Below are 24,682 nucleotides of genomic sequence, written 5' to 3' on the forward strand. Positions count from 1 at the left end.
CCAGTGTCCATGTTCCCTTTAGTGGCCAGTGTCCATGTTCCCTCTGGTGGCCAGTGTCCATGTTCCCTCTGGTGGCCAGTGTCCATGTTCCCTCTGGTGGCCAGTGTCCATGTTCCCTCTGGTGGCCAGTGTCCATGTTCCCTCTGGTGGCCAGTGTCCATGTTCCCTCTGGTGGCCAGTGTCCATGTTCCCTCTGGTGGCCAGTGTCCATGTTCCCTCTGGTGGCCAGTGTCCATGTTCCCTCTGGTGGCCAGTGTCCATGTTCCCTCTGGTGGCCAGTGTCCGTGTTCCCTCTGGTGGCCAGTGTCCGTGTTCCCTCTGGTGGCCAGTGTCCGTGTTCCCTCTGGTGGCCAGTGTCCGTGTTCCCTCTCGTGGCCAGTGTCCGTGTTCCCTCTGGTAGCCAGTGTCTAGTTTCCCTCTGGTGGCCAGTGTCCGTGTTCCCTCCGGTAGCCAGTGTCTAGTTTCCCTCTGGTGGCCAGTGTCCATGTTCCCTCTGGTGGCCAGTGTCCATGTTCCCTCTGGTGGCCAGTGTCCATGTTCCCTCTGGTGGCCAGTGTCCATGTTCCCTCTGGTGGCCAGTGTCCATGTTCCCTCTGGTGGCCAGTGTCCATGTTCCCTCTGGTGGCCAGTGTCCATGTTCCCTCTGGTGGCCAGTGTCCATGTTCCCTCTGGTGGCCAGTGTCCATGTTCCCTCTGGTGGCCAGTGTCCATGTTCCCTCTGGTGGCCAGTGTCTAGGTTCCCTCTGGTGGCCAGTGTCTAGGTTCCCTCTGGTGGCCAGTGCCTGTATGTTAAGTACTCCACAGGTCCACTGGCAATGTTCGCTTGAGGATGGGTTAGGGTTGGTTAGGACTATCATGGAGAGATGAGGATGGAGAGAACATGGAGGAGAAGGGGATAATGGGAGGAAGGTGTGGGGGGAAACAGAGGTGAGGGGTGGTAAGGGTTGGTTAGGACTATCATGGAGAGATGAGGATGGAGAGAACATGGAGGAGAAGGGGATAACGTGGGTGAAAACAGAGGTGAGGGGTGTTAAGGGGATAACGTGGGTGAAAACAGAGGTGAAAGGGGTGGTAAGGGGATAACGTGGGTGAAAACAGAGGTGAGGGGTGGTAAGGGGATAACGTGGGTGAAAACAGAGATGAGGGGTGGTAAGGGGATAACGTGGGTGAAAACAGAGGTGAGGGGTGGTAAGGGGATAACGTGGGTGAAAACAGAGGTGAGGGGTGGTAAGGGGATAACGTGGGTGAAAACAGAGGTGAGGGGTGGTAAGGGGATAACGTGGGTGAAAACAGAGGTGAGGGGTGGTAAGGGGATAACGTGGGTGAAAACAGAGGTGAGGGGTGGTAAGGGGATAACGTGGGTGAAAACAGAGGTGAGGGGTGGTAAGGGGATAACGTGGGTGAAAACAGAGGTGAGGGGTGGTAAGGGGATAACGTGGGTGAAAACAGAGGTGAGGGGTGGTAAGGGGATAACGTGGGTGAAAACAGAGGTGAGGGGTGGTAAGGGGATAACGTGGGTGAAAACAGAGGTGAGGGGTGGTAAGGGGATAACGTGGGTGAAAACAGAGGTGAGGGGTGGTAAGGGAATAACGTGGGTGAAAACAGAGGTGAGGGGTGGTAAGGGGATAACGTGGGTGAAAACAGAGGTGAGGGGTGGTAAGGGTTGATGGGTGCTGCTTTGGAAATAGAGCAGTGCTGAGCGATTAGTGCTTTTTGAGGTCAGTCGGTTTCAGTTCCATTATTAAAAAATAATCAGGGTTTTCGATTTCGATCATTTTTTTAAACAATGCACTATGCATTATGTGGGTTGAATGCTATACCAATACAGAATAAAACAATGAATGAAAGTTCCATGATGGTAGTGACAGCCCATTACTGCAGCCTGGGGTGGCAGGTAGCCTAGTGGTTAGAGCATTGGACTTGTAACTGAAAAGTTGCAAGATTGAATCCCCGAGCTGACAAGGTAAAAATCTGTCGTTCTGCCCCTGAACAAGGCAACTAACCCACTGTTCTGAGGCTGTCATTGAAAATAAGAATTTGTTCTTAACTGACTTGCCTAGTTAAATCAAATTAACCATCATTACCTTACTAAAATATTTCAGTTGTGTAAATTACATTTGTTTAATTTTACGACTATTATTTAATTCCAGGTCTTGATCTCATCTCTATATAGCTGTTGTCTATGCTGTCTGACAAAATCACTATTTTAGTTGTTTTTTAAAGTGAGAACACCTGCTCTTTCCATGATGTAGACTGACCAGGTGAATTCAGGTGAAAGCCATGATCCCTTATTGATGTTGCCTGTTAAATCCACTTTAATGAGTGTAGATAAAGGGGAGGAGACAGATTAAAGAAGGATTTCTAAGCCTTGAGACAATTGAAACATGTATTGTGTGTGTGTGCCATTCACAGGGTGAATGTTCAAGACAAAAGATTGAAGTGCCTTTGAACGGGGTATGGTAGTAGGTGCCAGGCACACAGGTTTGAGTGTGTCAAGAGTTCAATAGTTTCCCACATGTATCAAGAATGGGCCACCACCCAAAGAAAATCCAGCCAACTTGACAACTGTGGGAAGCATTGGAGCTTTACCCTGATGAAGACAGCTTGGCTGTCGAAACGTTGGTTATTAAATTATTGCGTCTGAGCTCCTAGAGTTTGCGTCTCTCCTTTTCTTTTTAAAGTGTTCTACTCTGTTAGCCAGCACCTCTCCTAAACAGGTGTTCTACTCCGCTAGACAGCACCTCTCCTAAACAGGTGTTCTACTCCGCTAGACAGCACCTCTCCTAAACAGGTGTTCTACTCCGCTAGCCAGCACTTCTCCTAAACAGGTGTTCTACTCCGCTAGACAGCACCTCTCCTAAACAGGTGTTCTACTCCGCTAGCCAGCACCTCTCCTAAACAGGTGTTCTACTCCGTTAGCCAGCACCTCGCCTAAACAGGTGTTCTACTCCGCTAGCCAGCACCTCTCCTAAACAGGTGTTCTACTCTGCTAGCCAGCACCTCTCCTAAACAGGTGTTCTACTCTGCTAGCCAGCACCTCTCCTAAACAGGTGTTCTACTCCGCTAGCCAGCACCTCTCCTAAACAGGTGTTCTACTCCGTTAGCCAGCACCTCGCCTAAACAGGTGTTCTACTCCGCTAGCCAGCACCTCTCCTAAACAGGTGTTCTACTCTGCTAGCCAGCACCTCTCCTAAACAGGTGTTCTACTCCGCTAGCCAGCACCTCGCCTAAACAGGTGTATGTTTCTTTCGCCTCCAGATTGACCGAAGCATTGGAGTCAACATGGGCCATCATCCCTGTGGAACGCTTTCGATACCTTGTAGAGTCCATTGGCCTGTTGGAAACTACAACTCCCTACTACATCGCACAGTTCGGTCAATATGATTAATCTCTAGAGAAATGTGCACATTGAGCTCACAGATAAAAACAGAATGAAATGGAATTCAGATAATTGAACCGACGCTGGTGAACAATAACCAACATTTCGGTTAATCGCTCAGCACTAAAATAGAGAGAGGATAGTATGATGAATTCTCCACTATTGGTGGCTCTAACATATGGAGCAGAGGATTTTAAATATGTGGAGGGAGGAACTGATAAGTGTGGGTTCTAAAGTGTGGAGTGTGAATTCCTAGCGAGAGGATTCTAAGTTAGGAATCAAATTGGTTTGGTGATCAGTAGAAAGGTCAAGGGTTACAACTGCAAAAGAGATATGGGCATAGAGGGTTGTTCCGGGAGTGCTGCTACAGTCCAGTATAGTGACATGACATCTCAGGGCTTAAAAACATTAAGGTGAGGGTCTAGTGGTGGGCCCAGTTCATACCCGCCCAGCCCCAGCCTCAGCCCCAGCCCCAGTCAGTGAGTACACTACCAGTCACTCCATATGGCTGGACTCTGAGTGGGAGATGTTGAGTGTGTTGGCAGAGGGGAAGAGGTCGCGGTGGTCCGTGGGGCTGTGGTAGTCTGACGTCAGTTCTGGTTCCAACAGAGAGGACAGGGTGAAGTTGGACGAGCCTTTCTTCAGACACTGGGTGTAGAAGTTAAGCAGGAGGTCCAGCTTGTTCTCTATCGACTGCACCTGTACACACCGACAAAACAACAAGATACGAACGCTATACAAAAATCACAAGGTAAACATATATCACAAAAATGCAACGTTCAACTATGTTATTAGTACTAGCTATGTTCAATCAATCAATCAAATGTATTTATAAAGCTCTTTCTACATCAGCCGATGTCACAAAATGCTATACAGAAACCCAGCCTAAAACCCCAAACAGCAAGCAATGCAGATGTAGAAGCACGGTGGCTAGGAAAAACTCCCTAGAAAGGCAGGAATCTAGGTAGAAACCTAGAGAGGAACCAGGCTCTGAGGGGTGGCCAGTCCTCTTCTGACTGTACCAAGTGGAGATTCTAACAGTACATGACCAAGATGTTCAAACGTTCATAGATGACCAGTAGGGTCAAATTATAATAATCACAGTGGTTGTCGAGGGTGGAACAGAGGGTGCAACAGGTCAACACCTCGGGAGTAAGTTAAATATTTTTCCGAGCTTGATTTTGGTCAACTAAATACAGTGCCGAGCCAGCAGTCAAACCTAGAATCTTCTGATCCGTAGTCAGATGGATTAAGACGACTTTCGAGTAGTAAGACATATATAAAAGCAACAGATACCATTAATAAGAAAGGTCTAGAAGCGTCTTCTATGGTGAGCTACCGAATGGCTAGGACAGGTAAGCCCCATAATATTGTGGAGGACTTAATTCTTCCAGCTGCCGTGCATATGGCTGGGACAATGCTGGGGGAAAAGGCCCAAAAAATTATACAGACAATGTCTTCATCAAACAACACTGTTTCAAGGCGCAACAGTGACATGGCAGGAGATGTTTTGAAACAATTACTGCTTCGTATACAAGCCAGTGAACTCTATGCGTTACAGCTGGATGAGTCAGACGTGGCGGACCTGGCACAGCTCCTGGTATATGTCCGTAACGTTTATAGGGGGTCAATTAAGGAAGACATCCTCTTCTGCAAACCACTGGAAACCAGGACAACAGGAGAGGATATTTTTAAAGTACTAGATAGCTTTGTAACATCAAATGGACGTTGGTGGTCAATACGTGTTGATATCTGTACTGATGGCGCAAAAGCCATGACAGGGAGACATAGTGGAGTGGTAACGTGCATGCAAGCAGTTGCTCCCGACGCCACTTGGGTACACTGCAGCATCCACCAAGAGGCTCTTGCTGGTTGGTAGGTGATCAAATACTTATGTCATGCAATAAAATGCAAATTAATTAATTAAAAATCATACAATGTGATTTTCTGGATTTTTGTTTTAGATTCCTTCTCTCACAGTTGAAGTGTACCTATGATAAAAATTACAGACCTCTACATGCTTTGTAAGTAGGAAAACCTGCAAAATTGTCAGTGTATCAAATACTTGTTCTCCCCACTGTATCTGTCGAACTGTGCTATGCTACCGTTTGCCTTGAGTCAATGCTGTTGTGATGTTAGCTATTGTAGTAAGCTAATATGACGATATATTGTGTTTTCGCTGTAAAACACTTGAAAAATCGGAAATATTGGCTCTATTCACAAGATCTTTCTCTTTCATTAGCTATCCACCATATATTTCTCTGAAATGTTTTATGATGTGTAATTAGTAGTTGACGTTGGTGTCTGTATTTTCTCTGGCTACTGCCGTGCGATTTCTGACTGTAGCTATGATGGTAGCAGTAATGTAAAACTGATTTATAGCTAAAATATGCACATTTTTTGAACAAAACATAGATTTATTGTGTAACATGTTATAGGACTGTCATCTGAGGTAGTTTTTTCTAGGTTATTTAGGTTGGTTCTAGGTTAGTTAGGTTGGCTTGTGCATGCTACTTGCATCCTACTTGTGCTGTGAAAAATGTCTGTCCTCCTTTTTTATTTGGTGGTGAGCTAACATAAATATATGTGGTGTTTTCTCTGTAAAACATTTAAAAAATCGGACATGTTGGCTGGATTGACAAGATGTTTATCTTTCAAATGCTGTATTGGACTTGTTAATGTGTGAAAGTTAAATATAAAAAAAAAAAAATAGATTTTGAATTTCGCGCCCTGCACTTGAGCTGGATGTTGTCATAGGTGTACCGGCGTCGGGCTGACGCCGGGCTGCAGCCATAACAGGTTAACAAGGACAACACACAGGTCTTTCCATCATTGTATGATTTTTCGTGTGCAAATGAATTCAAGCTTACGGACAATGTCAAATGTGATATAGCGAAGCACCTGAGTGAGTTGGGTGGACAATTACGCAGGTACTTTCCCGAAACAGATGACACAAACAACTGGATTCGTTATCCCTTTCATTGTCACGTTCCTGACCTATTGTTCCTTTTTCTGTTATTTATTTAGTTGGTCAGGGCGTGAGTTGGGGTGGGTTGTCTTTGTGTGTTTTGTCTAGTCTAGGGGTGTTGTATGTGTATGGGGTAGAGAAGAGTGAGGTTGTCTAGTTATGTCTATGGCTGCCTAGATTGGGTCTCAATCAGAGACAGCTGTCATTCATTGTCTCTGATTGGGAGCCATATTTAAGGCAGCCATAGGCAGTAGGTTTTGTGGGTAGTTGTCTATGTATGTTCTATGTTGCATGTGTGCACTTAGTTCAGTTTAGCTTCACAATCGTTTGTTTTGTTCATTTTGTAAGTGGTTGTTTTTTCCTTCATTAAAGAAGATGTATTTTTCACGCGCTGCGCCTTGGTTCTCTCTCTCTCCCTTTGACGATCGTGACAGAACTACCCACCAAAAGTGGATCAAGCAGCGTGAGCGGAACCAACAACAGAGGCAAAGTAACCAGGACTCGTGGACATGGGAGGAAATATTGGACGGAAAGGGACCCTGGGCTCAACCAGGAGAATATCGCCGCCCCAAAGCTGAGCTGGAGGCAGCGAAAGCAGAGAGGCGGCGATATGAGGAGCTAGCGCGGAAGCAGGAAAAGGATCTGGGCTACACTACGTGGGAGGAGATCGACAGGTGGTCGATCGACCCAGGGCGAGTGCCGGAGCCCGCCTGGGATTCTCTGGCGCAGTGCGAGGAGGGATACCGGCGAATGGAGGCAGCACGACGACGCGGTAGGAAGCCTGTGAGTAAACCCCAAACATTTCTTGGGGGGGGGCTTAAAGGGAGAGTGGCGAAGTCAGGTAGGAAACCTGCGCCTACTCCCTGTACTTACCGTGGAGAGCGAGAGTACGGGCAGACACCGTGTTACGCAGTAGAGCGCACGGTGTCTCCTGTACGTGTGCATAGCCCGGTGCGGGTTATTCCACCTCCCCGCACTGGCAGGGCTAGATTGAGTATTGAGCCGGATGTCATGAAGCCGGCCCTACATATCTGGCCACCAGTGCGTCTCCTCGGGCCGGCTTACATGGCACCAGCCTTACGCATGGTGTCCCCGGTTCGCCTACATAGCCCAGTGCGGGGAGGTGGAATAACCCGCACCGGTCGGGCGACGGGGAGTATACAACCAGGTAAGGTTGGGCAGGCTCAGTGCTCAAGGGAGCCAGTACGCCTGCACGGTCCGGTATTTCCGGCGCCACCTCCCCGCTCCAGCCCAGTACCACCAGTGCCTACACCACGCACCAGGCTTCCAGTGCGTATCCAGAGCCCTGTTCCTCCTCCACGCACTAGCCCTATGGTGTGTGTATCCAGCCCAGTGCCTCCAGTCCCGGTGCCACGCACCAAGCCTCCTGTGCGTCTCCAGAGCCCTGTACGCACTGTTCCTTCTCCCCGTACTCGCCCTGATGTGCGTGCCCTCAGCCCGGTACCACCAGTGCCGGTACCACGCACCAGGCCTATAGTACGCCTTGAGAGTCCAGTGTGCCCTGTTGTTGTTCCCCGCACTAGCCTGAAGGCCTACCAGGCCTACAGTGCGTCTCAGCCGGCCAGAGTCTGCCGTCTGCCCAGCGGCGCCTGAACTGTCCGTCTGCCCAACGGCGCCTGAACTGCCCGTCTGCCCGACGGCGCCTGAACTGCCCGTCTGCCCAACGGCGCCTGAACTGCCCGTCTGCCCAACGGCGCCTGAACTGCCCGTCTGCCCAACGCCGTCTGAACTGTCCGTCTGCCAAGCGCCGCATGAACTGCCCGTCTGTATTGAGCCTTCAAAGCCGCCCGTCTGCCATGAGCCTACAGAGCCGTCCGCCAGACAGGAGCAGCGAGAGTCTTCCGCCAGACCGGATCAGCCAGAGCCTTCCGCCAGACCGGATCAGCCAGAGCCTTCCGCCAGACCGGATCAGCCAGAGCCTTCCGCCAGACCGGATCAGCCAGAGCCTTCCGCCAGACCGGATCAGCCAGAGCCTTCCGCCAGACCGGATCAGCCAGAGCCTTCCGCCAGACCGGATCAGCCAGAGCCGTCAGCGAGCCATGACCAGCCAGAGCCGTCAGCGAGCCATGACCAGCCAGAGCCGTCAGCGAGCCATGACCAGCCAGAGCCGTCAGCGACCCATGACCAGCCAGAGCCGTCAGCGAGCCATGACCAGCCAGAGCCGTCAGCGAGCCATGATCCGCCAGAGCCGTCATCCAGCCATGATCCGCCAGAGCCGTCATCCAGCCAGGATCCGCCAGAGCCGTCATCCAGCCAGGATCCGCCAGAGCTGTCATCCAGCCAGGATCCGCCAGAGCCGTCATCCAGCCAGGATCCGCCAGAGCCGTCATCCAGCCAGGATCCGCCAGAGCCGTCATCCAGCCAGGATCCGCCAGAGCCGTCATCCAGCCAGGATCCGCCAGAGCCAGCCAGCCAGGATCCGCCAGCCAGCCAGGATCCGCCAGCCAGCCTGGTGCTGCCCCTTATCCTGGTGCTGCCCGTTATCCTGGTGCTGCCCCTTATCCTGGTGCTGCCCCTTATCCTGGTGCTGCCCCTTATCCTGGTGCTGCCCCTTAGTCCGGTGCTGCCCCTTAGTCCGGTGCTGCCCCTTAGTCCGGTGCTGCCCCTTAGTCCGGTGCTGCCCCTTAGTCCATTGGGGTTCATTTGGAGGGTGGCCATTTGGAGGAGGCTACGAAAGCGGGTAGTGACTATGGTGGGGTGGGGACCACGACCAGCGCCAGAGCCGCCACCGTGGACAGACGCCCACCCAGACCCTCCCCTAGACTTTATGCTGGTGCGCCCGGAGTTTTCACCTTAAGGGGGGGGTTATGTCACGTTCCTGACCTATTGTTCCTTTTTCTGTTATTTATTTAGTTGGTCAGGGCGTGAGTTGGGGTGGGTTGTCTTTGTGTGTTTTGTCTAGTCTAGGGGTGTTGTATGTGTATGGGGTAGAGAAGAGTGAGGTTGTCTAGTTATATCTATGGCTGCCTAGATTGGGTCTCAATCAGAGACAGCTGTCATTCATTGTCTCTGATTGGGAGCCATATTTAAGGCAGCCATAGGCAGTAGGCTTTTGTGGGTAGTCTATGTATGTTCTATGTTGCATGTGTGCACTTAGTTCAGTTTAGCTTCACGATCGTTTGTTTTGTTCATTTTGTAAGTGGTTGTTTTTTCCTTCATTAAAGAAGATGTATTTTTCACGCGCTGCGCCTTGGTCCTCTCTCTCTCCCTTTGACGATCATTCATGCTCTGCCTCCAGTCCACTTACCGATATCTGAACAAGAGAGACGCATCAAAATAGCAAAAAGAGGTTCTGTGAAAATTGAATTTAATCAGAAGCCACTGCCAGCTTTCTGGATTGGGCAGAGTATCCTCAGAGTATCCTGCCTTGGCAAATCGCGCTGTTAAGACACTGATGCCCTTTTCAACCACGTACCTATGTGAGAGTGGATTCTCGGCCCTCACTAGCATGAAAACTAAATACAGGCACAGACTGTGTGTGGAAAATGATTTAAGACTGAGACTCTCTCCAATACAACCCAACATTGCAGAGTTATGTGCATCCTTTCAAGCACACCCTTCTCATTAACCTGTGGTGAGTTATTCACAATTTTCAATGAACAAATAACATTTTAAATGTAAGATGGTTAAATAAAGAGCAAAATTCTTGATTATTATTATTTTATTATTTGTGCCCTGGTTCTATAAGAGGTCTGTCACTTTCCACGAGCCGGGTTGTGAAAAAAACTACACTTATTCTTAGAAAATACCATCTGAAACAGGTCTGGAATGTAAATGAAGTGTTTCCTACCCACATTCACTCAGAACTATACTGTCTAAGCACCTGAGCAATCAAGTTGTCACATCACCCCTATATTACATAGAATATTAACCCAATCATGAAAGCCATGCATTGATGATCAGGGTTTTTCCTGGCTCAAAAAGGGGCTTAGGTGTTGGGTGTGGCAGAAGGCGTGCGTTAAAATGATGATGAGCTGCGGTCCTACCGTACTGGAGCTCTGTACCTGTTTCTCCACCTTAATGACCCGTCCCATCATACTGAGCTCGTCCAGAAGGTCCAGTTCTGGAGGGGTCTTCTCTCCCTTCTCACTCCTCACCTTCTTATTATCTGGCTGGTAGGACGATCCACGACCCACTATCTGATCCACTCTGGGTAGGAACAGGACAACACACAACAATCAACAACCATTATCAAAATGGTTCATTTAGTGGTGGTATTGGTGATGGAGTGTGTGGGGTTATGAATCCACTCTGTTTCCAACTGTTGTAGGTTGTGTGTGTGTGTGTGTGTGTGTGTGTGTGTGTGTGTGTGTGTGTGTGTGTGTGTGTGTGTGTGTGTGTGTGTGTGTGTGTGTGTGTGTGTACCTGGTTTGTAGACTCTTGATCCTCCCCAGCATGTCCAGGTGTCCAGCAGAGTACTGCTCTATGACGTCCTTCACGTCGTACGGACGCAGAGTCTCCTTAAACTTCCTCTTGGCCACCAGGAACTTCAGAATCCTACACACGCACGAACACACTAACATTAGTGTAGTAGAATTTCACACTGCTGAAATAAATAAGTGAATACTGCAAAAGCGTTTAACCATGAAACGAGTCCTGAGCGTCATCAGTGTAACTACGTAGGTGTGATTAAGTGAGATTTGCAGTCAAAGTGACCTTACCAATATCATTCAGAAATAGCCTCATAAAAGGAAACCACTGTTGTGACATCTGACAATGACATTGCTCCTGTATTACCAATGAGACATGTAGAGCTATGTATAGAATACTTACTGTATACATATCTCTAATCGACACCCTTGTTCCGGTGCACTGTGTAAGGAGAGAGGGACACACTCGGTTTTCTGCACACCCTGGCCCTCTGCTAAGTCAGCTATTAGCTCTCTCTAACACACACACACACACACACACACACACACACACACACACACACACACACACACACACACACACACACACACACACACACACACACACACACACACACACACACACACACACACACACACACACACACACACACACAGTGTGTGTCTAGTCTAACCCCTCTCCTCTCAGTGAGACAGCTGTGCACAAAGCTAATCTTATTCACATCCTCCCTCCACCAATAGTTGCCCTTTCCTAGAAAGAAGTAAAGGGTACGTCGGGGCTGAAAAGTGTTGACCAAGCACATACTGTACAATAGTGTCAAGACCAACAACAGTACTGCTTTGGGCAGAGTTGTGTCTGCTTGTCACACTATAGGAGAAACAGAGTAAAAGCGGCTGGCTGTAGTACTCTCCCCCACCCGGATCCTGAGGTGCTGGCTCGGCAGAATACAGGAAACGCCAAATGTTAGCATCGCAAAACAGAAGCACTTAACCGGTCATCCCACACCGTGATGGATTGCTCCGTGAGTTGGAGTGGGCAGAGAGTGGAAGCGGGGCGAGGCGGGTGAGGAGGAGGGCTGTTTTATGAGGAAACCCTATCTCTCACACACAGACGGGCTAAGGCCGCTTTAATATCAGTGTGTTGGTGAAACACACACACACACACACACACCACATCACAGCAGGGCTGTGGCACAGACAGGAAGGAGGAAGGGTGTAACGTGGCGACTGAACAGCTTGCATGTGCAATGGCAGTTTAGTGATGTGTGCTGCAACTCTGATGGCAGACATCATAACACACACTCTCTCTCCCTCTCTCTTCTGTTCTTCAGGAGAGGGGGAACGTAGGTAAAGAAGCGTGGTGGTCGACACCCTTCCTCCTTCCTTCCTTCCTTCCTTCCTTCCTTCCTCACACAGCCTTAGTGATGCATTCTTCATGACTTGATTTTTGCAGGGTGTATTTTTTCATTTTGCAGGTAGAAGCATATTTTTTTCTGACAGGGTGGTCTCAGGTGTGGGTTAAAGAAAGGGTAAGGAAAAGTAGAAAGGAATGAAAAAGAAAAAGAATTAAAGGGGTTCTTCAAAGTGCTGAGTCTCTCTTGATCGCGTGTTATGGTTATAATAATACATGGTCAGCCTGAAGTATGCCCCCTATAGCTACCTGGCATAGGGGCATAGTTGGCACTATATCATTATCTACAGGCTCAGAGGCTCTGGTGGGGAAATGGAGAAGCACTTTAGGAGACCGCATCGGTACCGAAATGTTGAGATTTTGAAGTCAGCATTGAATATGCAAAGTCAGCATTCTGTCATTTTTTTATTGGTTTTATGCACATTACTCATGACATGACATAAGTAGTGAAGTGAGTGTGATGGAGGGGTAAGCTTTTTGGTGTAACACCAAAAGGGAAACAGTTGTTTATTAAAAGGTATATGAGATTAAAAAACTACTTCTAACTTGCGGAGCAATGGAACTATCACTAGGCAAACGATAGGCAAATGGTAAACTTTCCAAACTCTCTAGAAAAAAAGTTACAACGATTTCTGGATAAAACTGCATAAAATTGCTTCAATAGTGTCAAAGGTTCACAACTGGGCAGAAATACAGAAGTTAACTATGAGTGGCTTTAGCAGAGCTTGATTAGTTTGAGGAGAGTATTACAGCAAGTATGCAGATCTCTCTCTCTCCCCCCCATACCCCAAACGGCCAAACTCCCCACATTTCCACAGGTAGGTAGGCAGGCTGATTAACTAAAGTAGTCTTCCTAAAGTGAAGCCTCAGCTAAAATATACCTGTTTTTTAAAAGACATCAATCTTAGGTGGGGAAGTTGCCAGTCACACACACCTGCCCCAGTGTGGAGGTACAGAACAACACATAGCTATAAGTCAATTGATGCACTCCAAATAGCACCATATTCCCTATAAAGTGGAGCTCTATATAAAGTAGTGCACTATATAGGAAGGGAATAGAGTACCATTTGGGACACATCCAGTATCATGTGGTTTATTTAAACTAGGGGTTCTATATTGTCATACCAATGGATCAATTCTTGAGCGGAGCCTGAGACAACATTTTCCACCGCCATCAACAAAACACCAAATGATGGAATTACTCCTGGAAGAATGGTGTCGCATCCCTCCAATAGAGTTCCAAACACCTGTAGAATCTATGCCAAGGTGCATTGAAGCTGTTCTGGTGGCTCGCTTTCATGTGCAAGCATGGTACTAACTAGGGCCCACCCTCAATTGAATCCAGTCCCAATCCACTATTAAATCAAATAAAAATGTTATTTGTCACATGCGCCTAATACAACATGTGTAGACCTTACCGTAAAATGCTTACTTACAAGCCCTTAACCAACAATGCACTTCAAGAAATACAGTTAAGAAAATATTTACTAAATAAACTAAAGTAAAAATACAATGAAAAGTAACACAATAAAATAACAATAACGAGCCTAAATACAGGGGGTACTGTGACGGAGTCAGTTAGTTGAGGTAATTTGTACATGTAGGTAGAGGTAAAGTGACTATGCATAGATAATAAACAGTGAGTAGCAGGAGTGTAAAAACACTGATCAATTGTTCAGCAGTCTTATGGCTTGGGGGTAGAACCTATTATTAAGAAGCTTTTTGGACCTAGATTTGGGCCTATGGTACCACTTGCCATGTGGTAGCAGAGAGAATAGTCTATGACTTGGGTGACTGGAGTCTTTGACTATTTTATGGGCCTTACACTGTTACCGCCTAGTATATAGGTTCTGGATTTGATGTACTGGACAGTATCGCACTACCCTCTGTAGCGCCTTAGGGTTGAATGCCAAGCAGTTGCCATACCAGGTGGTGATGCAACCAATCAGGATGCTCCTGATGGTGCAGCTATTTAACTTTTTGAGGATCTGAGGACCCATTCCAAATCTTTCTTTTCTGTCTCCTGAGGGGGAAAAGGTGTTGTCGTGCCCTCTTCACGACTGTCTTGGTGTGTTTAGACCATGATCATTTGTTGGTGATGTGGACACCAAGGAACTTGAAGGAGGGAGAGGTTGTTGTCCTGGCACCACACTGCCAGGTCTCTGACCTCCTCCCTATAGGCTGTTTCATCATTGTTGGTAATCAGACCTACCACTGTTGTGTTGTCAGCAAACTTAAGGATGGTTTTGGAGTCGTGCTTGGCCACACAGTCGTGGGTGAACAGGGAGTACAGGAGGGACGAAGCACGCACCGGTCCCCACTGTTGAGGATCAGCGTGGCAGATGTGTTGTTGCCTACCCTTACCACCTGGGGGTAGCCCGTCAGGAAGTACGCTGATCTATAGTCAATGAACAGCATTCTCACATAGGTGTTCCTTTGTCCAGTTGGGAAAGGGCAGTGTGCAGTGCGATTAAGATTGCATCATCTGTGGATCAGTGGGGGCAGTATACGAATTGGAATGGATCTGGAGTTTCTGGGATGATGATGTTGATATGAGCCATGACCAGCCTTTCAAAGCACTTCATGGCTACCGACTTGAGTGCTACGGGGCGGTAGTCATTTAGGGAGGTTACCTTCATTTCCTTGGCCACAAGGACTATGGTGGTCTGCTTGAAACATGTAGGTATTACAGACTCGGTCCGGGAGAGGTTGAAAATGTCAGTGAAGACACTTGCCATTTGGTCCGTGCATGCTCTGAGTACACGTCCTGGTAATCCGTCTGGCCCCGTGGCCTTGTGAATGTTGACCTGTTTAAAGGTCTTGCTCACATCGGCTACAGAGAGCGTGCTCACACAGTCATCCAGAACAGCTGGTGCTCTCATGCATGCTTCAGTGTTGCTTGCCTCCAAGCGAGCATAAAAGGCATTTAGCCCACCTGGTAGGCTTGTTTCACTGGGCAGCTCGTGACTGTGTTTCCCTTTGTAGTCCGTAATAGTTTGCAAGCCCTGCCACATCAGACGAGTGTCAGAGCTAGTGTAGTAGGATTCAACCTTACTCCATTGACGCTTTGCCTGTTTGATGGTTCATCTGAGGGCATGGTGGAATATCTTATAAGCGTCCGGCTTAGTGTCCCGCTCCTTGAAAGCGTCAGCTCTAGCCTTTAGCTCGGTGCAGATGTTGCCTGTAATCCATGGCTTCTGGTTGGGATAAAGTGGTCTAGAGTTTTTTTTCCTCTGGTTGCACAAGTTTACATACACTTAAGTTGGAGTCATTAAAACTCGTTTTTCAACCACTCCACAAATTTCTAGTTAACAAAGTATAGTTTTGGCAAGTCGGTTAGGACATCTACTTTGTGCATGACACAAGTAATTTTTCCAACAATTGTTTACAGACAAAATATTTCACTTATAATTCACTGTATCACAGTTCCAGTGTGTCAGAAGTTTACATACACTAAGTTGACTGTGCCTTTAAACAGCTTGGAAAATTCCAGAAAATTATGTAATGGCTTTAGAAGCTTCTGATAGACTAATTGACATCATTTGAGTCCACAGGTGGTGTACCTGTGGATGTATTTCAAGGCCTACCTTCAAACCCAGTGCCTCTTTGCTTGACATCATGAGAAAATCAAAAGAAATCAGCCAAGACGTCAGAAAAAAAATGGTATATCTCCACAAGTCTGGTTCATCCTTGGGAGCAATTTCCAAATGCCTGAAGGTACCACGTTCATCTGTACAAACAATAGTACGCAAGTATAACTTCATCGGGATAGGGGGCAGCATTTCGACTTTGAACAAATTGCGTGCCCAAACGGAATTTCCTCTTACTCTGTCCCAGAAGGTAATACATGCATATTATTATTACTATTGTATAGAAAACACTCTGAAGTTTCTAAAACAGTTTGAATTATTTGTATATATTATTATTTGAATTATATATATACAGTGGGGAGAACAAGTATTTGATACACTGCCGATTTTGCAGGTTTTCCTACTTACAAAGCATGTAGAGGTCTGTCATTTTTAACATAGGTACACTTCAACTGTGAGAGACGGAATCTAAAACAAAAATCCAGAAAATCACATTGTATGATTTTTTAATAATTAATTTGCATTTTATTGCATGACATAAGTATTTGATCACCTACCAACCAGTAAGAATTCCGGCTCTCACAGACCTGTTAGTTTTTCTTTAAGAAGCCCTCCTGTTCTCCACTCATTACCTGTATTAACTGCACCTGTTTGAACTCGTTACCTGTATAAAAGACACCTGTCCACACACAATCAAACAGATTCCAACCTCTCCACAATGGCCAAGACCAGAGAGCTGTGTAAGGACATCAGGGATAAAATTGTAGACCTGCACAAGGCTGGGATGGGCTACAGGACAATAGGCAAGCAGCTTGGTGAGAAGGAAACAACTGTTGGCGCAATTATTAGAAAATGGAAGAAGTTCAAGATGACGGTCAATCACCCTCGGTCTGGGGCTCCATGCAAGATTTCACCTCGTGGGGCATCAATGATCATGAGGAAGGTGAGGGATCAGCCCAGAACTACACGGCAGGACCTGGTCAATGACCTGAAGAGAGCTGGGACCACAGTCTCAAAGAAAACCATTAGTAACACACTACGCCGTCATGGATTAAAATCCTGCAGCGCACGCAAGGTCCCCCTGCTTAAGCCAGTGCATGTCCAGGCCTGTCTGAAGTTTGCCAATGACCATCTGGATGATCCAGAGGAGGAATGGGAGAAGGTCATGTGGTCTGATGAGACAAAAATAGAGCTTTTTGGTCTAACTCCACTCGCCGTGTTTGGAGGAAGAAGAAGTATGAGTACAACCCCAAGAACACCATCCCAACCGTGAAGCATGGAGGTGGAAACATCATTCTTTGGGGATGCTTTTCTGCAAAGGGGACAGGACGACTGCACCGTATTGAGGGGAGGATGGATGGGGCCATGTATCGCGAGATCTTGGCCAACAACCTCCTTCCCTCAGTAAGAGCATTGAAGATGGGTCGTGGCTGGGTCTTCCAGCATGACAACGACACGAAGCACACAGCCATGGCAACTAAGGAGTGGCTCCGTAAGAAGCATCTCAAGGTCCTGGAGTGGCCTAGCCAGTCTCCAGACCTGAACCCAATAGAAAATCTTTGGAGGGAGCTGAAAGTCCGTATTGCCCAGCGACAGCCCCGAAACCTGAAGGATCTGGAGAAGATCTGTAGGGAGGAGTGGGCCAAAATCCCTGCTGCAGTGTGTGCAAACCTAGTCAAGAACTACAGGAAACGTATGATCTCTGTAATTGCAAACAAAGGTTTCTGTACCAAATATTAAGTTCTGCTTTTCTGATGTATCAAATACTTATGTCATGCAATAAAATGCAAATTAATTACTTAAAAATCATACAATGTGATTTTCTGGATTTTTGTTTTAGATTCCGTCTCTCATAGTTGAAGTGTACCTATGATAAAAATTACAGACCTCTACATGCTTTGTAAGTAGGAAAACCTGCAAAATCGGCAGTGTATCAAATACTTGTTCTCCCCACTGTATATGCACATTATCGAACAAAACATAAATGTATTGTTTAACATGATGATATATGACTCATCTGATGAAGATGTTCAAAGGTTAGTGATTCATTTTATCTCTATTTGTGGGTTTTGTGAAAGCTAAGAAATGTCTGTGCTTTTTTGGATTTGGTGGTGAGCTAACATAAATATATGTGGTGTTTTCGCTGTAAAACATTTACAAAATTGGACATGTTGGCTGGATTCACAAGATGTTTATCTTTCATTTGCTGTATTGGACTTGTTAATGTGTGAAAGTTAAATATTTCTAAACAATATTTTTGAATTTCCCGCGCTGCCTTTTCAGTGGAATCCAGTCACGCAAGTATAAACTCCATGGGACCACACAGCCGTCATAGGTGTCTCTTAGAGATTAACGTACTTTGAAGCAAAAAGTGCAAATCAATCCCAGAACAACAGCAAAGGACATTGTGAAAATGCTGGAGGAAACAGGTACAAAAGTATCTATATTCACAGTAAAATGAGTCCAATATCGACATAACCTGAAAGGCCGCTCAGCAAGGAAGAAACCACTGCTCCAAAAGCGTCATAAAAAAAGCCAGACGACAGTTTGGAACTGCACATGGGGACAAAGATTGTACTTTTTGGAGAAATGTCCTCTGCTCTGATGAAACAAAAATAGAACTGTTTGGCTATAATGACCATCGCTATGTTTGGAGGAAAAAGGGGGTGGCTTGCAAGCCAAAGAACACCGTCCCAACCGTGAAGCACGAGGGTGGCAGCATCATGTTGTGGGGATGCTTTACTGCAGGAGGGGCTGGTGCACTTCACAAAATAGATGGCATCATGAGGCAGGAAAATTATGTGGATATATTGAAGCAAAATCTCAAGACATCAGTCAGGAAGTTAAAGCTTGGTCGCAAATGGGTCTTCCAAATGGACAATGACCCCAAGCATACTTCCAAAGCTGTGGCAAAATGGCTTAAGGACAACAAAGTCAATGTATTGGAGTGGCCATCACAAAGCCCTGACCTCAATCCTATAGAAAATTTGTGGGCAGAACTGAATAAGTGTGTCCGAGCAAGGAGGCCTACAAACCTGACTCAGTTATACCAGCTCTGTCAGGAGGAATGGGACAAAATTCACCCAACTTATTGTGGGAAGCTTGTGGAAGGCTACCCGAAATGTTGGACTCAAGTTATTAAACAATTTAAAGGCAATGCTACCAAATACTAATTGAGTGTATGTAAACTTCTGACCCACCGGGAATGTGATGAAAGAAATAAAAGCTGAAATAAATCATTCTCTCTACTATTATTCTAACATTTCACATTCTTAAAATAAAGTGGTAATCCTAACTGACCTAAGACAGGGAAAACTGAGTTTAAATGTATTTGGCTAAAGTGTATGTAAACTTCCGACTTCAACTGTATGTACACTACACTTCAGCATACACACTATAAGCTGCTTTTAACCCTTTACACTCGTGGGAATTGCCTTATATGGATAGGGCTACAGTGAAATGTTTCTTACAGAAGAAATATGAAATGCATATGCATAAGCACGGTAGCAAATTAAAGAGAGAAGTTTATAGATTATGGGGAAATTATAAAGACCAAAGTTCAGGACACAACAGCTCACCTGACAAGACTGAATTCAAACATTACACTGTTGATTGTATGTGCATTTGACATTTACTGTCCTTTTGCCACGTTTATTGATAAGGAAATAAGAAAATACTCAGGATACATTGAGTAACAAGACTATTCCTGGATATGTGGGGTAGGGGCAATATAAGACAAACAAATGACAAGGGTTTGAGTGAGAGGATTAACTGGTGTCTCAAAGTGGCCACACACCTCTCTAAAGTGTGCACAGTTCCTAAGTCATTTCAATTCACTTTTATGACTGAAAGAAGAAACTTCAACTATAAGGTGCTTTTCTGAGCTCAATTAAAATATTTGTACCCGCACACTGAAGAGGGCTGCAAAGCCAAAACGTCTGTGTCTATCCCTGATGGAGTGAGATTATTATTTATTTAAAAAAAATATGAAGTAAGCTTTATGCGACATCTTTTTAAGTGTGGACACATCACAATTTTGCTGATCAGATCTGGGAACCCGGCCTGCGGCAGGAAGGCTCAGTTACCATGCTAAAGTGGACTTTTCGCTACCGTCAGCTTAAACTGCAAACAGCCAGAGCCCACAGGAGGAGCCGGGCATTCATCTTACTACAGCCACCATAACAGGAAGTACTATAGACCCAAGTACTGTGGCGACTTGAGGACCAGAGAGGAGACAGGTGACCTGGTTCCACAGTTAGGGTTACTGTGGACCAGTAGGTACCCTGTGGGTACAGGTAGGGGGGGTGTGAACCAGTAGGTACCCTGTGGGTATAGGTAGGGGTGGTGTGAACCAGTAGGTACCCTGTGGGTACAGGTAGGGGTGGTGTGAACCAGTAGGTACCCTGTGGGTACAGGTAGGGGTGATGTGAACCAGTAGGTACCCTGTGGGTACAGGTAGGGGTGGTGTGAACCAGTAGGTACCCTGTGGGTACAGGTAGGGGTGGTGTGAACCAGTAGGTACCCTGTGGGTACAGGTAGGGGTGATGTGAGAGGGGGTGTAGGACTCACCTGACAGCCCGTATCAAGGTCTTCACTGCTGGGATCACCTCCTCCATGGCTACATCACAATATGGTTTGTCTTCAACACTGTCCTCCCCTACTCCTTCCACTGGGGACAGGGCAACAACAAGGTGAGAGTGTGTGTGCACAAATTAGCACATTTTATAGATGGTACAAGTATATACGTGAGACCGTACTTGTGTGTATGTGCCTACAGTATGTACTGTATATACAGTGGGATCTGAAATGATTGAAACCCTTGATAAAAATTAGCAAAAATATGGGGCGGCAGGGACTAGTAACCGAAAGGTTGCAAGTTCAAATCCCCGTGCTGACAAGATACAAATCTGTCGTTCTGTCCCTGAACAGGCAGTTAACCCACTGTAAAATAAGAACATTTTCTTAAAACTTCTTATGGCTGCAGGGGCAGTATTGAGTAGCTTGGATGAAAGGTGCCCAGAGGTGCCCATAGTAAACCGCCTGCTCCCCAGTCCCAGTTGCTAATATATGCATATTATTATTAGTATTGGATAGAAAACACTCTGATGTTTCTAAAACTGTTTGAATTATGTCTGTGAGTATAACAGAACTCATATGGCAGGCAAAAACCTGAGACAAAATCCAAACAGGAAGTGGGAAATCTGAGGTTGGTCGATTTTCAACCAAGCCCCTATTGAATACACAGTGGGATATGGATGAGTTTGCACTTCCTACGGCTTCCACTAGATGTCAACAGTCTGTAGAACCTTGTCTAATGCCTCTACTGTGAAGTGGGGCCGAAGGAGACAGGAATTAGTCAGGTCTATCATGACCTGACCATGCTCTGACCATGAGCATTCACATGAGAGGGAGCTCTGTTCCATCACACATCTGAAGTCAATGTAATTCTCCGGTTGGAACGTTACTGAAGATTTATGTTAAAAACATTCTAAAGATTGATTCAATACATCGTTTGACATGTTTCTACTGACTGTTACGGAACTTTTTGACATTTCGTCTGCTTTTAGTGAACGCGCTTCCTGACTTTGGATTTGTTTACCAAACACGCTAACAAAAATAGCTATTTGGACATAAATGATGGACATTACCGAACAAAACAAACATTTATTGTGGAAGTGGGAGTCCTGGGAGTGCATTCCGACGAAGATCAGCAAAGGTAAGTGAAGATTTATAATGCTTTTTATGAGTTTTGTTGACTGCACAATTTGGCGGGTAACTGTATGGCTTCCTTTTGTGGCTGAACGCTGTACTCAGATTATTGAATATTGTGCTTTTGCCGTAAAGCTTTTTGAAATCTGACACAGCAGTTGCATTAAGAACAAGTGTATCTTTAATTCTATGTAAAACATGTATCTTTCATCAAAGTTTATGATGAGTATTTATGTTATTTGACGTGGCTCTCTGCAATTTTTGGAGGCATTTCTGAACATGGCGCCAATGTAAACTGAGGTTTTTGGATATAAATATGAACTTTATCGAACAAAACATATATGTATTGTGTAACATGAAGTCCTATGAGTGTCATCTGATGAAGATCATCAAAGGTTAGTGATTAATTTTATCTCTATTTCTGCTTTTTGTGACTCCTGTCTTTGGCTGGGAAAATGACTGTGTTTTTCTGTGATTTTGCAGTGATCTAACATAAGCCTATTTGAAATCGGACACTTTGGTGGGATTAACAACAAGATTACCTTTAAAATGGTATAAGATATATGTATGTTTGAGGAATTTTAATTATGAGATTTCTGTTGTTTGAATTTGGCGCCCTGCACTTTCACTGGCTGTTGTCATATCATCCCGTTAACTGGGTTGCAGCCATAAGAAGTTTTAACTGACTTGCCTAGATAAATAAAATTAAAAAAATTGTTTTTAAATGACAGTTTAAAATAAATAATTCAGGTAGCCTAGTGGTTAGAGTGTTGGACTAGTAATTGGAAGGTTGCAAGATCAAATTCCTGAGATGATAAGGTAAAAATCTGTCGTTCTGCCCCTGAACTATTGTTAGGCCGTCATTGAAAAAAAGAATTTGTTCTTAACTTGACTCGCCTAGTTAAATAAAGATAAAATAAAAACAAATAATTGTATAAAAAAAAGGGGGAAATTATATTATTCTATACTAATACAATTGCTCTGAGAAAGACATGTTGTACTACTTTTTTTCTCTCAAAAAGTTAGAGGTCAAATTTTTGACACCCTTGTTTTCAATACCTTTCAATACCTCACCTTGTGAGGATAATGACACTGAGACTTTTTCTAAAAAGTTTAATGAGTTGGAGAACACATTGGGAGGGATCTTAGACCATTCCTCCATACACAATCTATCCAGATCCTTGATATCCTTAGTATGTGCTTATGGACTGCCCTCTTCAATTCAAACCACAGGTTTTCAATGGGGTTTAAGTCCGGAGACTGAGATGGCCATTTCGAAATGTTGTTTTTTTGTTGCCAATTTCTTTGTGGATTTTGATGTGTGCTTGGGGTTATTGTCTTGCTGGAAGATTCACTTGCGGCCAAGTTTCAGCCTCCTGGCAAAGGCAACCAGGTTGTTGGCTAAAATATCCAGGTACTGGGGAAAGTTAATGATGCCGTTGACCTTAATAACAAGGGCCCCAGGACCAGTGGAATCAAAATAGCCCCATAACATCAAAGATCCACCACCATATTTTACAGTAGATATGAAGTTCTTTTCTGCTCATGCATTCTCATTTCGATGTCAAACCCACCACTGGTATGCGTCGCCAAAGAGCTCTATTTTCATGTCATCTGACCAAAGCACCGGTTCCAATCCAAGTGCCAATGTCATTTATCAAACTCCAGACGTTTACATTTGTTGGATGACATGAAAACAGAGCTCTTAGGCCATGCACACCAGTGGTTGTGCAAGTGGATCTTCCAGCAAGACACTAACCCCAAGCACATATCAAAATCCACAGAGAACTGGTTAATTGGACATAAAAATCAACATTTTGAAAACAGGTGTGTCAATTTTGACCCTTACCTTTCTGAGAGAAAAAAAGTATTGCTTGATAAACAAAATCTCTTTCTCTGAGCAATAGTAGTTGTCAGAAAAAATGGTATAGTCATTTTTGCTCATCTTTATCAAGGGGGTGTGAATCACTTCAGACCCCACTGTAGGTGTATGTACTGTATATATGCATGCAGGTGAGAGGGAGTTAAGTCCTCATTCCCACCGTCTGCAGGAGGTCTGGGTTTGAGTCGTAGGGAGGTGCGGAACCGCGTGCGGTCGTTGAAGCTCCAGCTCTTCTGCACCTTCCCGGGACTGGTGGCTTCTGGGACATTCTCCGTGCTGGGCGACTGGCGGAAACTCGTCCTGGGAGGCAGTGGGGACGCCTTGCTCCGGATTGCCTGGGACGAACGAGAGTTGTTCATCCGCATCCGGTCTCGAAAACCTATTTTGCTGCTGCTGGAACAATGAAGGAACAATTAACCTGTGTCCACATGTTTATTGAATTAACTACCACTATTATCTGCCACTTAGGACATCCTTAGAGTTCTATTGTGTGATTTTCCTCATGACTGTAGGTCCATAGTGTCCAGTGTTTTAGACCCTGAGTTTAGCCAATCAGCAGAGGAGCAGTCCCAGGTAGCTAGACTATGTTAGCTAGCAGGTACAGACAGCAGTACACTAGACAGTGGAGCTACTGATTACCATTACACATTAAACAGTCACACCGAGCTGAGTCAGTGACCAACAAAGCAGACAGAGAACAACAGAGACAGATATTCAGACTGGGAAATTACAGACGTGATGGAGAGACAGACTGACTGACTGACTGACTGACTGACTGATTTACTGACTGACTGATTGACTGACTGACTGGTTGACTGACTGACTGACAGAATTACTTACTTACTGACTGGTTGACTGACTGGCTGGCTGACTGACTGGCTTACTAAATGGTTGGCTAACTGGCTGACTGACTGACTTACTGAATGGTTGGCTGACTGGCTGGCTGCCTGGCTGGCTGCCTGGCTGACTATCAGTGGGTGGGGGGCAACACAATAACTCCTCTGTGTCATGTTAACATGTTAAAGTCACAAAGTATTTCCAATATCACACATCAGCGAACGATTAGAAACATGTTGTTGTTTACGCCTGTAGTTTACGCCTGTAGTTTACGCCGAGATACTCCTTGTTTGTGCGCTGGCCTGCCATTTAAGTTAATATTTAAATAGCTGAAAGAGCATTAGGGGAAATAGCATTTCATATGTTGGAGCTAAAATGCTCAGGTTGACTTAGAAGGGGAGGGTGGACAGAGTAAGATGTTGAATTACTGTTAGACCTTTGGGGGGGAAAGTAAATAAGTGAGGCTGAATACAGCTGAATCCTTCAAAGACATGCACGGTATACTGAGCAAGTAT

At 45.7% G+C, this 24,682-nt stretch overlaps 1 protein-coding gene across 4 annotated transcripts in view; it reads right to left on the bottom strand.

Annotated features, from left to right (window-relative positions):
* Window positions 1-630: 630 nt before the first annotated feature.
* Window positions 631-24,682, bottom strand: part of LOC139555148 (potassium voltage-gated channel subfamily KQT member 4-like) — a 145,160-nt gene continuing 121,108 nt past the window's right edge. For 3 of the 4 annotated variants that reach the window (XM_071368698.1, XM_071368697.1, XM_071368695.1), the window contains 5 exons: window positions 23,491-23,723; window positions 20,309-20,408; window positions 10,734-10,865; window positions 10,373-10,517; window positions 631-4,078 (listed from right to left, as the gene is read on the bottom strand). In XM_071368698.1, coding sequence (XP_071224799.1) covers window positions 3,875-4,078; window positions 10,373-10,517; window positions 10,734-10,865; window positions 20,309-20,408; window positions 23,491-23,723 — 814 coding nt within the window. In that variant the 3' untranslated portion in view covers window positions 631-3,874. The remainder of the gene's footprint in view (window positions 4,079-10,372; window positions 10,518-10,733; window positions 10,866-20,308; window positions 20,409-23,490; window positions 23,724-24,682) is intronic. The other variant, XM_071368696.1, reaches the window with a different exon arrangement.

The sequence above is a fragment of the Salvelinus alpinus genome, chromosome 26 (genome assembly GCF_045679555.1).
Source record: "Salvelinus alpinus chromosome 26, SLU_Salpinus.1, whole genome shotgun sequence".
In the NCBI taxonomy this organism is placed as follows: Eukaryota; Metazoa; Chordata; class Actinopteri; order Salmoniformes; family Salmonidae; genus Salvelinus; species Salvelinus alpinus.